The sequence below is a fragment of the Strigops habroptila genome, chromosome 8, assembly GCF_004027225.2.
Source record: "Strigops habroptila isolate Jane chromosome 8, bStrHab1.2.pri, whole genome shotgun sequence".
Taxonomy (NCBI): Eukaryota; Metazoa; Chordata; class Aves; order Psittaciformes; family Psittacidae; genus Strigops; species Strigops habroptila.
In genome coordinates this window covers 26,731,146-26,748,116 of record NC_044284.2, presented here as the reverse complement: position 1 = coordinate 26,748,116, position 16,971 = coordinate 26,731,146, and the positions used below count along the sequence as shown (strand labels likewise).

At 49.2% G+C, this 16,971-nt stretch overlaps 1 protein-coding gene across 1 annotated transcript in view; it reads right to left on the bottom strand.

Annotated features, from left to right (window-relative positions):
* LOC115611616 (schwannomin-interacting protein 1) overlaps positions 1 to 16,971 on the bottom strand; it is a 186,532-nt gene that overhangs the window by 40,864 nt on the left and 128,697 nt on the right. The window contains exon 5 of the mRNA XM_030494837.1: positions 1,795 to 2,316. Within this exon, the coding sequence (XP_030350697.1) occupies positions 1,795 to 2,316 (522 nt within the window). The remainder of the gene's footprint in view (positions 1 to 1,794; positions 2,317 to 16,971) is intronic.

Sequence of the window (16,971 nt, the reverse complement as noted above, 5' to 3'; positions counted from 1 at the left end):
TCCAGGCTGGCCAGGGCATGAAATGCTGCTTCCCAGCAGGGTCTGGGCTGCTGGCAACAGCCCCTTCCCTTTGCCCCAGGTGGAATGGAAAAAGCAGAGCTGGAGTACCTTCTCCTCCATGTGAGCCTGGGGAAGGGGAATCCCGGCAATACACGGGTGGGAAAGCAAACCAAAAGCTTTCTTGTTCGGATGCGCCAGGACCACTGGTTGGGTGGAGGGCTGAGGAAAGTCTTTCCAGGGCCAACAGACACTGAGAAACTTGTCTGCAGACAAGAAAACTCCAGTTGCTTGCGAGTGTCAGAGAAGTGGCAGCACAGCTCAACCCATGGGAGATGCTCTCAAGGTGCTGGCCTCCTCAATGCCCAAACCTGGGTATTGCAGTTCAGACTGGCTCTACATGCTGCTGACCGCTTGGGCTGCATGGCACAAGTGGTGAACCCTGGCTCTCAGCATGACAAGGCGGGGCGAGAGGCAGCCGTGAATGCCTTCTAGTGCCTTTGTGCTTGCAGGAGAGAACGGAAGGATGGAGGTGAACAGGCAAAATTCCTTAGATGACGCCTCACCTGGTTGAGCACATACCCGGAGGCAAAGAGTTTCCAGCAGCTCAGGCAGCAGGATTTTATCAGATAATGCTGTAGAAATAAGCTCCCAAACCACAAAAATGAGGTAGGTTGGTTTTAGCTTCCCCCCTCCCCCCCCCGCGCCTTAAGCTGAGTTTCTGCACAAATTACTATAATTAAGGATGCTACCTGTCAGTTACTCAGGGCACTGAGCCTACAATGGTCAGCCTTTGGAAAAAGCGTCCTGCACAGCAGCTGTCCCACTCTTCTCTCATTTACCATATCCAGCACCCACCCAGATTTCTCATCAATTAGTTGTAATTCAAGGATTTCGGGGGAAATCCCCACCTCCCCGAGCTGGATGACTTCACAGGAAGTAAGGGGATGGAATGCCTTGGGGAAAAAAAAAAAAAAATCATAAAAAAGAACCAGGCACGCCAGCAGCGAGGCTGCAGGGCACGGGGGGTGAGGCACACATCTCTCATCAGTGTATCATCACATCCGAGGGCTCCTGCAGCGGTTTCAGGAGATTTTGTAAATTCCTTTTAATTCATACATTATGGAAGAGTCTCAGCCGGCGCGGTGTCACAGGCGCGTGTGCAGTGCTTGTTCATCTAACCACTGCTGCGGCTTGCATCTCAGAAGTTACATACAATTTCTAAAACACTCTGTAAATAACGCGACCAAGTAACAATTTACAGGGTTTTCTGTAAAAAACACTGTTGGAGGCTTCATCGCGGCTGACACCAGGTTCTCATCAACCCTTACAAAAGGAGCACATACACTGTCCGGCTGCCGCTCCTCCGGCCCGCAGAAAGGCTACTGTTCCCTAGCCTCTCCAGGGCAAAGCCACCTCTGAAGGCGGCTCGGACGGCAGCGGAGGCACCTCGCTTCTGGGGGCACCGGCTGCCCCATCCCCGGGGCCGCGGGCCAGCCACCCCCTGCCACAGCCCGAAGATGCTCCAGGAAAGTTGCCTCCTCCGGCCTCCCGCCTCCCCAGGGGCACCGCCGCACCGGGGTAGGGGGGGCGCTTACCCGCCGAAGCGCGACCCCACGCCGCCCCGGCTGCCGGTCCCAGGGGAGGACATCCCCCAGCCCCGTATGTCCTCCCCCCGTCCCGCTCCCTGCCAGGCCCGGCTTCCCCGGAGGAGCCCCCACGGCCGCGGCAGAGCAGAGAGTCACCGCCCCGGGGCGCGCGCGCCCGCCCGCTCCTCCGCCTCCCGGCCCAACTCACCGAGGCGGGGTTGGCCCGGCGGCCGCGCTCCTGCTCCCGGCACTGCAGCCCCGCCAGGTGCCTCTCCAGGGCTGCCCAGTCCATGGCTGGCGGCTGCGGCTCCCGCGGGGGCTGTGCCCCACCGCCCCGCCGCCCGCCCGGCCCCGCCACCCCGCCGCTCCGCCGCTCCTGCGGGGGCAGCGGCGGCGGGCGCTGGTGCGGCCGCGGGCGGGCGGTAGCGGGGCGGCGGGGCGCGGCGGCGGCGGGCGAGCCGCTCCGGCGGGCGGGCGCGGCGCGGCAGCGGGCATCGCCGGCGGGGCAGCGCGGCGGGTCCCGGCGCGCCGGCGGGGAGGGCAGGTAGCCCCCGTCCTCCTCCTCCTCCTCTTCCTCCTCCGAGTCCTCCAGCGCCGCCAGGTCCAGGCTGCTGGGGGACGGCGAGGACTTGCCCTCCGAGCACGGCGTGGCTTTGCTGGAGTTGGACTCCGAGCTGGAGCGGCTGCTGCCGGCGTCGCTCCCTAAATCCATCCCATCCTCCCTGGAGTCCTGCCGGAGAGAAGCGAGAGGCGCCGCGTCAGAGAAACCGGGACCGGCCCTGCCTGCCGGGCACGGGAACCGCTGGCCCGGGGCGGGCCGCCCGCCTTGCCGGGGCCGCCCCCGCGCACCGGAGCCTCCGCTGCCGCCGCGGGGCGGCCCCGGGCGGGCGGGCGGGAGCCGGTGGCGGCCCCGCGCTGGCAGCGCCCCCCGCGGGCGGGAGCGCAGAGGAGCGGGGCGGGGGGGCATGTGGGGCGGCGCTGCCCTCTGCCGCCGCGGGGGGAGCCGGGGCCGGGCTGGGGGAGCCGCCGCGGTGGCGCCCGGGCCCTCCACGCCGCTGCCTGCAGGCAGAGCCGGCGGCGGGGCGGGCAGTGCCGGCCCCCGGGCAGGGCAGGGCTGGGTTTCCGCCTCCCCTGAGCGGTGAGAAACGCTGCATTTGTACCACGGAAACCCAGCTCTCGGAGGCAAAAAGTCGTTTTGGAAAGAGGGTGGCATGTGGCACCTTTCGCCATCGCGTCAGGCTTGGGGTGCCCGGGCTTGTGGGGAGGCTTCGGTTGTTCATTACAACGCGAGTGGCATCCTCCAGCACACACCCGAGGGATGTACCATGGCGCACACTACAAATCACTGCTTCTCACACTCTCCATTTCTCCTTTTTTTTTTTTTTCCTTTTTTTTGGTTGGTAAAGTAACTAGTTAAGAGTAGCCTATAAATAACTGCGAAAAAACCTAATCTACTTTAAATATTCTGGGTCGCTGAAGCCAAGTTTAACGTGCAAATGTTCCCATTCTCAATTTGAGAAATTAATTTAAAGAAGACCTTTCAAGATTGCGTGGCCAAAATGGAGACCATTAATCACATAGAAGAGCACCTTCACCATGGTATTTGGGAGATGCAGCAGCACTCATTTGGCGTCTGAGCTTTGGGTGGCAGGTACCTCCAGACTCAACCCAGCAGGTACAGTGGGGAGAATATAGGGAATGATAAACTTCTTGCAGTCTGGCAGAGGGAGAGCTAGCAACTAGTCTTAATAATACTTAGATTCAAGCATTTAAACTCATTGGATTGTGAGTTTATTTTTCTTTTTTCTTTTTCTTTTTTTTCCCCCAGAAATAGGGAAAGCAGTGTAAAAACCACATCTCTAAGGTTGCATGGGGCTTAAAAATGTGCTGTTGCATAGGATGGTGAGGGTGAGATGCCAAGCACCAATGCATGCCAGTGTATGTGGTGTATACCCAGGGAGTGCGTGAAGGTCTGGTGTGGCAATGCCTGTGGGAATCTGTCCTCTGCAGTTCCCTGCCCTGGCACCACCGGTGCCCTGCATGCACACAGGCAGTCGAGCCTGGGGTTGTCGGTTCTTCCAAAGGGAAGAGGGTGGAAGGAGGGAAACATCTGCAGCTAGTTAACTCCAGCTCCTGGGGCTTTTGAACTTGTTGCTATCCAGCTGCTCATCCATCCAGAGGACAGGACAGACCTGCACTGGGGGGATGACATGCCTACTCTGCTGATTCACAAGCCTTACTCAACATTAACCTCTTTGGCAGCAGTGACAGAGTGCCATGAAGAGACAGGATTTCAGTCCCAGGAACTCATACAGAAAACCTGACGCCATGAGGCAGACAGAAGAGCAGAGGTGTAACCTGCTAGGGCACAGACTTGGGCTGAAATGTTTTAGTTGTCATGGAGACATGCTTTTTCCCCCATCTAAGCATGCCGCACGGGGCAGGAGACCCTGGCTCCAGCCACAGCTTGGGAGGGATAAAATGGGACTATGATACACGGCGAATAGTAACACGGCTTATTTGGCCAAGGTGACATTAACCCCTCTGGTTAAGTGTCTTCTACCAGCTGCTCTCCAGGTTACCTGCAACTGCTCCCTGCAGTTAACCCAGGTTACTCTCATATTAACTGAGAGCAGCTACATTCGAGGCTGCTTCCCTCCTCCCCACTTGGTCCCTGCTTGCCTCCCAGCCTGCCAGCACTTGTGGTTGGGACTCATAAAATTAGTAACTGTGCAAATGCAGTTTTAAAAATAAATCCAGCAAATGGGAACAAGAGTTGAGCCTCAATCCTGGAAATTGATTATATTGGCAAAATTTTTACCAGGTGCACATCTGTAAGGTTAGGAGGGGGATTGCATTTGACATTGCAGGGCATAATTCTGTATTTGAGTCTCTTTTAATATTGCCATCACCCTAAGAAGTGAGTATCTACTGAGCAGAGTGGAGGAGCTTCCTCGCTGGTTCCAGTCTGGCTGTCACAGGCTGTGGAAAGATTTATTTATAGGATCTCATGGTGTGCCTGATTGATTAGGAAGATTTCTTGTCTTCAATGCAACGCGTGCGTTGATAACATCTTGTGGAAGATGAATGAGCTCCCCTCCCTCCCGCATGGCACACTGAATTTCCCAGTGCAGCCATGATGCCCAGAGGGGCATGATGCGGGCGGCAGCCACCTCCCATTGCAAATTTGCATGTTCCAGGTAGAATGATGCTGTTTCAGGCAGTGTAACCATTGTTCAACCAGTACAGTTGACTCAGTTGACTCCACAACACTGCTTTTCCATACTGCCAGACCTTACAAATGCCTGCCTGCTGCCCTGTTTTCGAACGATGGCATTCTTTCATGAGCTTAACAAGAATACACACGCCTGCTGATTTTCTAAGTTTCTCTCTTTTTCTTTACTCTTTTTTTCATTGCAGACAGATGCAATCGTTTTTAATCTTGTAGTGAGTCCTCTACATTTCTAATTACATATGGAGAATATATTTCCATTTGACCATTCACAAGAAGAAATCAGATACTGTTATTCAAAACACATATGTAATTTATCTCTTTTACAAGCCTACATCAAATAGGTTGCTTCTCCAATGCAATGAAAAACTTGAAATTCATATGAATTTTAAAGGGTGAAGAGTGTGAACATGAGCCCTTGTAGATGAAAGAATGTGCTTTACAGTTATTTTATTCAGTGCAAAGGAGGTTTTAATACAAACAAGGCATGTTGAGTTTACTCTGAAACAGAAATATATCATAAAAATAAGGTACTTATGACTTTCATTGGATGAATGCAGGGCCATTTTAAAAGCCAGTTTGCTTATTATCATAAGCTATTAAATTTATTTCATTTTACCATTTTGGCACTACTCTAACCCCATTCTAAAATGTGTTTCATGTGCTGTCTCTCTCTCCCTCTCTTGTGCTAAATTGCAGAAAATTTTGTGTCAGGGGAGGAGGAAGGCAGGGAAGCAGGGAAGTCATAACTACCCTTAAGCTGCTTCCTTCTCCTGGCCTTCACAGACATCATCTGAATCCGTAAGTACAAAAACATCTCTGCCAGCTGGGTCTTCATCTCACCTGCCATTCAGCACCCTCATCTCCACCCGGAGCTCCCAAGCCCTCAGCAGCCCTACGCAGGACATGCTGTCCAATGCAGATGTTGAGATAGAATTAGAGGACCACGCAGACCATCTGCCCCACCAGAAAACCAGTGAATTCCTGGCATCGGTTAGTCCTTGGATAATGACTCAAGGCAGCAGCTCGTGATGGCTTTGAGCACAGTCAGTAGTGAATGGTGGCATTTGGTCTGATATTTTTTATCCAAACACTTTTAGATTGTGACTTTTTAAAAAGCTGGGATGTTTCCCAGCTTTGAAAGTCTGTCTTTCCCACCTGGCTTGCTGATTTAGTCTCTGCTGTCCTAGAGGATCCCCAACCAGAGGATCTCTAAGTGGGCTAATTCAGTTTGGGCTGCATCTTAAGGAAAGAGGACAGAAACTGTCCTATGAGTACTTTCAGTTGAAACTGGATTGTGTTCTTCATAGCAAATGGACTTGCTCCTTGTACCTGTGCAGCCTACAGACCACTGCGAACCTCAAATTAGACCCATAATTTATCCAAGGAAACTGCGTGTTTACCTTAAAAGTCTGGCTGGGGTTTTGGGGGGATTTCTCTTTAACTGACTTCCACACAGAGCTGACCACTCTCATCATGCAGGTAGGGACTTGCCAGGGAAATGATGCTGACTTGCCCCTTAGATACTACAGGAAAGCATAGTTTCCTCTGAACACAAAGAATTTATGCTTCCCACCACGCCTAAAAAGGGAGACGACTACACTGAGATCAATGCACATTTCCTTTTCCTGATACAACCTCTCTGTAAGTATTTCTGGGTTTTTTCATCCCACAGGCAGCAGGAAGGTTGTAAGCCTTTGCCTGGAGTCTGTGTTGGACCCCAACACACACATCAGTGTGCAAGTTTCCTGAACTCTAAATTGGCCATTTTTGTTATAGATCTTTTTTTTTTTTTACCCATTCTTCCTCTTCTATAAAAGTTTTCTGCCACACATTTTGTGGGTCCGTCCTCGCTGAGCTCACTGTGGAGGTATTCTAATATTTTGTTACAAGTAATGCATCTGCCAGCTTTTGCATAAAGCGTAAGCCAAGTACAATAGCTGTGGTTTCTTCTTACTAAGTCTGCAGAAGCCAGAAGGGTCCCTGGCTTCACTCACGTCACCGCCTTAATTCTGAGGCATCTTCAAAATATCTGCCCTGGTAAATATTCCCTGTCCAAGGAACCAAAGCTGTCCACAACGTGCCATGCCCCATCTGGGGAGGAGAAGGAGGGAGGAGAGCCCACAAGCTGCTTCCATCCAGGGTGTCCCTCAGCAACACCATCCCATACACACCCCCCAGCTTCCCCCAACAGCTCAGGAAAAGGAAACAAACCCCTTATTTTTGGTGTGGAGAAGAGCCTGGTTCTGTCCTGCTGCAGCATGCAGATACCATGGTGACAGACACCTTCCAAGATTACGAAAGCAAACAGGAACTCATGAATTTGTGTTTTAAGGCCAAATTATATATAGGAGCAACATGCACTTGACATCTGTCGCTGTTTCCTATTAGTACCCTTTGCTTGATTAATCCCCCGCAGCCAGCCTAGCCCCCAGTTAGCTCACGCTTTCTAGGCTTTATTGGAGAGATTTAACTCTTGTGCAAGCCAGCCTTGGTCTGCTGCCTGTCCAAGCCATGCTGAGCTGTGCCGAGCCAAGCCATGCCGAGCTGTGCCAGCCTCCCACCATGCCTTGCAATGCATCAGAGGGAGCAGGACAAGCTGCTCCAAGATCCTGCCACCAGCTTACCAGAGGGATCAGGGATGACTGTAGGAGCATGGACCCACAACTTGAGGGTGTTGGAGTATTCTCCTTGTAGTGTTCAGCTGCAGTTGGTGTTACTTAGCTATTTTCCCAGGTGATGCTGAGAGTCCTAACTGAGCAGGCATATCGGTTCCTCTAAAATAATTCCCACAGACCTCAAAGTAGGCAGGGGAATCAAAAAGGTCAAATTTAAGCTTGAATGCTTCAGGGAAAAGGAATGTATCACTCATACAGAAGTGGTGACTACAATGTGTTTATAAATACACCCGTGTGAGAGGTGCTATTCTCTTCATTAGTGGTCCTTGGTGCTGCCTGCTGCAGACAGTACCCACACCTCTGCCACCTCCTGCTCACCTGTGCAGCCTGGGCACTGATGCTTTGTTTTATTTTTTTACCTGCCCTAACTTTCATGATGCTGACCACAAGGTCTTGCCTGTAAGATCTTCCCACCCCATGGGATTTCTGCTGATCTGGGAGAAGCCATGATCAAATCTAACTGGGGCTTCTTGCACCGTTCCAAGTGAAGGAGAGGAAGCTGCAGCACTCTTCCCTCCCTGAGTGCTGGGATGGGAATTTGCGCAGCACTTTGGTTACAGATGGCGTTCCAGCCTTGTTTAAATGCTGCGTGACCCTTGGGGCCAGCAGCATGCATCCCCACACAGTACATAAAACCCGAAAAGGAAGAAAATGAAATTTCTTTGGCTTGAGTGTGCCAGGGGGAGATCCTTGTGATAAAAATGCTTGAAAACATTCTACAGATCAGAACAGAAATTCTGTGAACCCTTCAGAGAGATAAATATTTTGGAAGAGCAGGTGAATCTCCAGACCACTTCTGCAGCTCTGGCTCCAGCCCTGTGCGAGTGGTCCCTCACAAAGTTTTCAAAGCTCAAGCAATCAATTGCCCTTGTATGCTGCTGACTTGCCGCATTTGATATAAACTTGCATTGCATCTGGTATTTTGAACATTTTTTTACTGATTTACTACTGCTTATTCATACATAAAAGATTGTCTCCTCTCTATAAATCACAAACATCCTGCAGTCCTTGCACACTCAGATTATCCCTATCATGGGCCACAACCCTGATGGTTTGGCTTTGGAAGTTAGAAGCACAAGGATGCTGCACTGCTGCATGTTTCCCAGCCAGCCCTGTGCATCCCCACAACTGAGACTCCAGCAACAAACTGAACACACACTGCCCCTGAAACGCACAAAGTAACACTATTTCATTTAGAAATTGACAGCGTGGGGCACTCACCTGCAGCCTGGTGGGGTGCAGACATGGGGTCTGCCTGGCTGCATCCCTCTCCAGGGAGCTGGAGGGACAGCACAGGGCAGCTTACATGGCTGAAAGCAAAAACTTTGCAGGAATTGGTTTTGTACCTTGCCATTTGGATTTGCAGGTTGAACTATTTAAATTTAGCAAATTAATCCTTTGCTTAGTTTAGAGGGGGGATAAGGAGGAGGGGAGTCGCACGAGGCAGCAAGAGTCTGAGTGATTACGCTCTCATTAAAGCTTTTCTGCTGGCAGAGTAGGTAACAGAGGTGGAGGAGAGGGAAACGGCAGCATCTCAAAACTAATCCCCTCTTAGGTTTTTGTTCATCTTTTTTGGCTCTGACAGGCCCAGTTCCCCCTACGGAGATTTGATTTTTACAGCAAGAAAAGCTGCTGGGATGGCTCATCCTCTGCCAGGGCTTCCCAAGCTCCCTCTCTGAGGCTCAGAGGATATGAAGGTTATAAAAATGGCCATTAGTTGTGCCCTGACGCACCTGTGAAGACCACTTTGTCTCCTATCCTTTGTACAAATTGGAGAATAAAAGAGATAGTCCTGCCCAGACTGGTTTTCCTCTAAATAATTTGCTATGGGATGGAGGATGAATAAGTTAAGTGGGTGAAAAGGGGTGAGCTTTTTAAACAACCTCTTTTACATATTTTATTTAACTCATTTTCTAGGCATCTCTGACCAAACTCAATGACAAATTAACATTCTGACATCTGGGGAACATTTGGAAAGGTAACGGTGGGGAAGGAAGAAGAAAGAGCACATCTCTATTTCAGAAGCACTCACCACACCTTTCTGCTTCTCAGTGGATTATGAAGGAAAAAACAAGCAAGGAAAAAACCACCTTAAATTAAAATTATTTCTTGACTATTTTAATAAGGTAGAACAGAAAAGGGCTGAAATCTCTTGAGATTTGTCATTCAGGAGGCCAAAGCAGCCAGCCAGTATAACTAATTTTATTCCCAAACACCGTGAAATGTGCTGATACACCAGAGGGTTTATCACTGCTTCGGCAAGGCAAGAATTACCACCTGAATATATTTAAACTGAAATTATGCTGAAATCGGTAGGGAGTGAATACTGCTTCGTTGCTTTAACAAAGGTGCATTAAAGGCAATTACCAAAAATACCCTTCAAAGATAAATGGGTTGCAGTTAAGTTATTATCAGTCCAGTGCCGGCAATCCCCAAGGACTGCTCAGATAGCAGTTATTTTCAGATGAAGATTTCTGCTTATCCCTTCTCCTTCGGCCCCTCCTGGTGTGGATGTCCATATCCTCCAACACCCTGCACCTCCAGCACGACACCTCCCAATGCACCCAACTGTCCCACTGTTCTCAGGGGGACACATGGCATCTCAGGGACTGGGAAGCTGAGGTGGGTTGGTGCAGATTGCGCTCGGTACCTTAGAAACCTGACCATCATCCCTTCTCCTCCTCTCAACCAAGCCAGAAATATGTCTACTATCCCACATTTTTCCAGCAAGAACACATTGCCGGGGTTGATCAGCACTTGGTGAAGTTGTGAATTCCTCTTTTCTTCTGTTCTCCATCCTGCCGGGGCTGCTTTCCCTGTGCCAGTTCCTATCTGGCAGGTACAGGAGGGCCAGTAAAACACTTAGGGCAAACAAAAAGCAAGGTCAATAGGGATTCTCCTTATCTGTCAAAAGGCCTCTGGAATTTGGTGTAATCATCAAGTCTGTGGGGAAAAAAATGCCCTTTTATAAACTGGTTTCACAGACACATGGGTAAGGAATGCAAGTAAGGAAATAGCTGAAATATTTCAAATGCTTGAGTCTACAACGGCACTGCTGCATCTTAATAGTTATGTTGGTAAGTGCATTAACTCATGAATTTCAACGTGTGGAGAACGTTATATAATGTTCCTGCACAGAAATCCCTCCTGCCCATGATCCTTGGGGCATAAGGTAAAGCCAGGTAAAAGCAGAGCTGTGGGGCGAGGGCTGTGGGTCCCAGTGCAGGACCAAGGGCTGCGGGAACTGGGGGAGGGAGGAATCAGCACCTTAATTAAGTTTCAACCACAGAGTGATATCTGCCTCGGGGGTCTCTCGTAATCATAGCTGGGGTTTGAATGTAACTATGAACAAAACCAGAGAGGACAGCACTCAGCTCCATCAGTATTGCAGCAGATTTCATGCCAGCTGCCTGGGCTGATGCCTGGTAACATTTAGAGCAAGAACCAACCTTCAAGAATTTCTCCCAACTTTTTGTTGCACCCCAAGCCATCCAGTGGGCCCTGATATAGACTTGAGAATTTTCTTCTGGGATCATAAATATCTTACAGTGAATCGTTTCTTGCCCAAACCTATTAAATGGGAATCACAGAAAATGGTTTGAAAAATAAAGTTAGGATATTCCTTGCAAAGTCATGTAATCTCTTTCCAAGCATAATTGTTACCAAGAAGTTTTACCATCCTTTCACCACTGGTTTGGTTCAGCTCAGCTCAGGGGTGGTTTCAGTGAAACATAAATGGGCCCACTCTAAAGCAGCCAGAGCCTGGGATGCAGATGAGACCTCTGCACCAGGAGAGGGGAAGGTGCAATTACTGCTGAAAGAGATATTGCTGCAGGTGCCCTTCAAAGGATGGGATCAAGTTCCATCAATCTGCTCAATTACCATTTAATTTTGAGTCTACAACTATTGCTGATTCCCGGTTTCCAGTCAAGGGCAATTATCTTTTGTTATTTCTTTGTCTCTGCATCTTTATGAGCCCATATACATTTAGATGCAGTTCAGGTTTACAGGAGTACATGCTGCTTCTTTGCTTTTCTCTAATGATTTATGATATCCTTAATACAGCCATTCACCGCAATGCAATATTAACATAACAGCTCGATAAACAGACTAAGAACAAACGGTTCTTAGTTTGGGGGTTTTTTTCTTTCTGCTAGATTTCAGGGTCGAGACTGAACTCCCTGCATTGCCTTCTCCTCCTCAGCTTTTCCTATTATTTATTTCGCTGGAGGCAGCATGGTGCTGGGTGGCATATGCTGGTCTGCAGGATACCCACAATGCACACCATGAAGGTGAGTTTCCTTCTCTCCTCTCCTTTGCTCTCCCTTTCTGCTTCGGCTGCCAAGAGCTGTCTGTGCAAGGGTATGCCTTGGACCACAGGCACAGTTGTTGTGGTCCGGGGCAGAGCCAGCAGCCTCCCCAGGCATCTCCCTGCAGTTATCCCCAAAGTCTGCTGCACCTGTGGGGCAATCACATAGCAGCAGGAGCAACACAGGAGCCCAAAGCAGCATGGTCACAGATCCCTTTCGAGCACCAAAAGAGAACTGCTTTCCGAAATATATATGCATGCATAACAGCCGCCTGTTAGAGGGCAAATTTCAGTTAAAAAGCTTTCTCTCCGTCATCCCTTGTGTTGCACAAGACTAAACAGATTGCAAACATGGAAAGGCTAGGAAAGCCTGATCTGTTATCACACCTAACAGCTCCATGCTCATTCAAAGGCTGATTGCTGGCTTTTTACCCACTCGGTTTTACAAAACGTACTGAAAAGCCGATGGCCATCAATTTCTAATGTACCACATTAGGAATCTGGTCAGCTGGCACTGGGAAGTATTTTGGCACTCATCTGTATTCAAAACAAGAAATGTAACTTCGAAAAACCCCAACACACCCCCCCCCCCCCCCCCCCCATGACATGCAAAACCAGGGAAAATAAAATATGTAGCTACAGCAAATATAGCTGTGAGGGGAAAAAAGCCCTCTTCCCTGATGATGAATTATACTTCGCTTGCAACAGATGCAGCTCTTTATATTTGTTTTCTGCATAAATCTACATATTAGCCTGAAAGCAACTGTACGTGCTTTGTCTTGCTTTGGTTTCATCACTCACTGCTCTTTTCAGCTGATTGCCTTCAAGTGCAGGGCTGGGGCCTCCAAGTGCAGCTTTTCTCCAGCAAACATCCCCGTTTTGCGGCTTTTCCAGCCCCAAAATCACAAGGAGGGAGTGGGTGGATATGGACCGCATAGTGACTTTGCTGCGTGCATGGTAGAGCTCGTCATCTTCCTTCTTCTGTTGGCCATCAGTTCCTGGCCAATGGGGATAGCTCCTCCCCAGCCCCGAGCGACGGGCAGAGCCCTGGTGCTTATAGCACCCAAGGAAATGTGGAGGAACAAGCTGGGGTGGGTGCTGTTTTGGGGCTTATTCTGCAATTTGCTTTATATAATCTATAATTTATTGCATGATGCCAACTGGACAGGCTTCCCTGGAGCTGGGCTGACCAGTGAGGATGATTGTTGGCATGCAGCGTGGCTGGCAGCAAATCGCCAGCACGGACGAGCAATGGTTTTGCCCCAGGAACGTTGCTCCCTAAGAAAAGGTAGAAGTGAGAGCATGCATGGGATGCAGGTGGTGGGAGGAATGTTCTGCAATCTCAGCCAGAAAAGGTGAAAGGGATAGGTACTGAATATAATTATCTTATTAATGGTGAGCCCATTTTTTCTGCTTTTCTTAATCTCGTTTAATGCTGTTGGTGTCAAGTTACATTATTTTTAATTGTTTTTACGAAATGCATCTGATGAATTTATGGTTTTCTCTATAGGATCTCCTGGAACATAGTTCTCTGAGAGAATTTATTTTCCTCTCCTCTAAGGAGTCTTATTTAATATCTGTATGCTGGAAATTGAAGCGACAAAGCAAGTAAATAATTACTGCAGTGTATCGTTAACGGGAGCATCCTTACCCTCATAGGCAAGAGCCTTGCTTGTTTTGCTCCTTCCCAGGACCCATCTGGGTTTGCCAGTTTAAACAGCTCCTGCTGTCCTGGGGAAGGCTCAGCGATAATCTACTTCACTGGTGCTGGTGGGAGGGAAGGCAGCTCCAGCAAAGAGCTGGCTCGGCAGGCACTCGAGTAAAAGCCGAGTGAAATGAGGGATGGCTTTGAGGCTCAGTTTAACAACTGAAACAAACCTTTGCCCATTTTGCAGGGTGAAAGCATTGCTTACAAGTGGCTACAGGGCACAGGAAGGCCTGTGGGGAAGTTTCTCGCACTGGCAACAATAGAGAGGACATGGGTATCAGCATTACCCCCTCCCTCTGGTCCTGTAAAACCGTTTCCCATTGCAGAGGACAGATGCAGAAACCCTTGCCAAAGTGGGTTTAAATAAGGTTAAATAATGGTGAGATCTCACAGGAGGGGCTTAAGGCTGGGGGACTTTGGATGGTCGCAGGTGCCTGTGGCTCTGCTACCCTGCCCAGAGAGGGCATCTTCCCAACCTCCCCTTGCTTGTGGCATCAGGCCAAAACCATTTCTGTGGCAGAAAGGCCTCACTGTTTGCAGGAACAGACAAACATGCATTTTCTTCCCCCCATGAAAAATTGAAACACGAAAATCTCTGTTTCTGAAAGCTCTCACTATGGAGCAGCACATCAGAGGGATGCTGCTGAACTTTGCACACGAATGTTGGGGTAGGACAGCAAAAAATAGAGAGAAAATTGCCATGACCTATTACTCTAGAGAAAAGATCTATTTCTGATACATGCACTATTTAAACAGAGGTATTGCTAGCTAGTCTCAGGCTGTAACCCATTTAGGCAAAACTTCAGACATAAACCAATGTCATCTCCAGCTCCTGGCAGCTTATTCACCAGTGACACACCCGCATGACACAGCATGGCAAAACCAGACGTATCTACGTTATCACAGAGGGAACAACATGGTACATATTAAAAGGCTGGATTATTGGTGCACAGGGATAATTTCAAGGTCTTTAGGCTATAGCTCTGCTTTGAGCAGTTGGTGTGAGCTCAGAGCTCACCTCTGCTGGGATGGGAAAGCAGATCCTCTCCTGTCCTTGCAGCCAGAGGCTGCAAGAAGATGGGCAGGGGACACTGCCACAGCCAGCACATGCTGTGTGCACTCAACAGCATGCTGCCTTCTGCATAAGGTACAGTGACAGGCAATATAGTCCTTCAACTTCATCTGAGACTCTGGGGCAAGAGAAGGTCTCCTGCCCATGGCCACGGAAAGGATTATTACTACTGACATAAGCTCTCGGTATTCCCTGGCTGAGCCCTGTGACGCAACGAAGACGACGAGGACTCAGAGAGAGATATTATTGCTGAAAGCATCTCCTGCAGTCCTATTCTCAGTGAGGCTTTAAGGTGTAGACTGAAAACTGAAATACAGGTGCTGACATTTTGGCTCAGCATTAGGGTTACACTGTGTCTAATAGGAGAGGCTGGCTCCCAGACAGATGGCACATTCAGTTTCCTACAGTCATTCCAGGATAATGTCTTGAACAAACCAACTGTATCTATTTAAATGCTTTAATAACCAACATACCGAGTGCAGGAGTTCAGAGGTGGTAGATTTAATCCAGTTTTTGAGAGCTTTATCTGTTTATTTTACAGGCAAAAGCTCCATCTTCAGCTATTCCTAAACTGAAAAGTGGGTGGGCTGGGTATATCTGACTGTGCTGCAAGAAAGCGTGGGACCAATATTTGCATTCCTCTGCAAGAAAGCCAGGTAGCAGAGCTAAGGCACAGAAGTACCTTTCAGCAGTATAAAACCTCAGTCTACATTACATGGAAATAAAAACCTGAAGTTAACTCCCAGGACTGACCCAGACTATATAAAGGTTAGGGCAGTGTAGCACATCACTGCCATGTTTGTGTCCCCGTGGCCTGTACTGCAACCCGGGCTTTGGCAATGGCCTTGGGCTGCTGGTTTTCCCACTGGAACTGGAAGTCAGTGAAACAGAAAGTGAATAATCCTCTTAGTGGGGCTGGCGCCGGCTGCCATCGCCCATGCTGTGCTCCAATTAACACCAGTGGCTAAGCCTCACCAGAGGTTTTGTTATTAATTACAGGAGGGAGGAAGAATTGAGCATGCTTAGTACACAACTGCTTGTGCTGGGAGAAAGGCGAGGTCGTAAAATTGCTCTCAGGGAAAAAAAATTAATGCCTTGAAAGCACCACTGAATCAGCACTGTCCCTGCGATGGAGGGCAGACCTCTCTGGCCGCTCCCATGTGGTAAGGACCGGTTCCTAGTGCCTCATGCCAGGGCTAACCATAGACATCCCTGAAAACCGGGGTCAGGAACACACTCCTGAAAGACCAAAGCTGCTTTTGCCTGGGACTGGCGGGCCTGGAAATGGGCCTGAGGTGTTGCGTCTGCCTGGAGAGCCAGCAGTGTGACTGGAGCTTAGCTTTCGCTGTGCCCTGCCAACCAAATCCCTTTCCCATCCAGAGGGTCAAACCCTCCACAAAATCCAGCCCAAGTGTTACTTCTGTGTCGACAAGATTTTTAAATTGGAAGCTAACCCTTATAATTTTTTCCAATTTGATATTAATCTACAGTTATTTTTTCAAACAGAGGGTTGCAAAGTACACTGGTTTGTGTCAATGGGATTTCTGGGGTGTCAAAGTTGCAGTGCTCTCAAAGGAAAATCTTGTTTCCTTGTTCTAAACACAGAATTCAATAATTTTCAATTATTTTCCTCCTGAGAAAAAAGCAAGAAGGCACCCCAAACATGCACAGGACAAGATGGGACTGGAGCTGTAGCACCCTCTTCTCCCTCCCTCCAGCCCAGCCAGGGAGAAGAACCCATCTCACACAACCCCAGCTGCCAGCTTGTCTCACCCTGCCCTTGTCCTGAGCACTCTTGTCATCATGCTTCTTGGATAACTGATTTATAAGTTTTAGCACACTTGACAGCTTTCCCATTTAACAGTGAAAACCTGTAAGAAATGAGAGTGTACTTAAGATTAAAAGAGACCAGCTACATTAAATAGGGAACTGCTTCAGTAAGCACAAACCAGTGTGTTCCACTGGACTGCTAGACAAAGTGGTGTGCATCTCTAAAGGGATGCAATGCTTAAAAATAGGCTGCTTTGTCCCAGATGCTTTTTGAGAGAGCTCAAGGTTGTTACACACCATAGGAGATCTTTCCCTCTTCTGCTATGGGTATTTTGCAGCTCTTTGGGCAGAGGTAAATGGGAATGTTGCTGGTACCAAGAAAGTACAATACTGACAGCCCAGGGTTTGCCATGGTGAAGAGGATCACTTTAGGCTGCCCAGCTCTGATGACACAGATGCCTTATGAGAATGGCTGAAAAAAGCACTTCTTTCCAGAAGCTGCTTTTCCCCATATTTGCCAGGCCTGGAGGCTTTGTGAGTAAAACCAGACCAACGCAGGAGTGCTGCTGGTGCATGTGCCCGGAGCAGGTCTGCCTGCAGCTCCTCATGCAGGAGC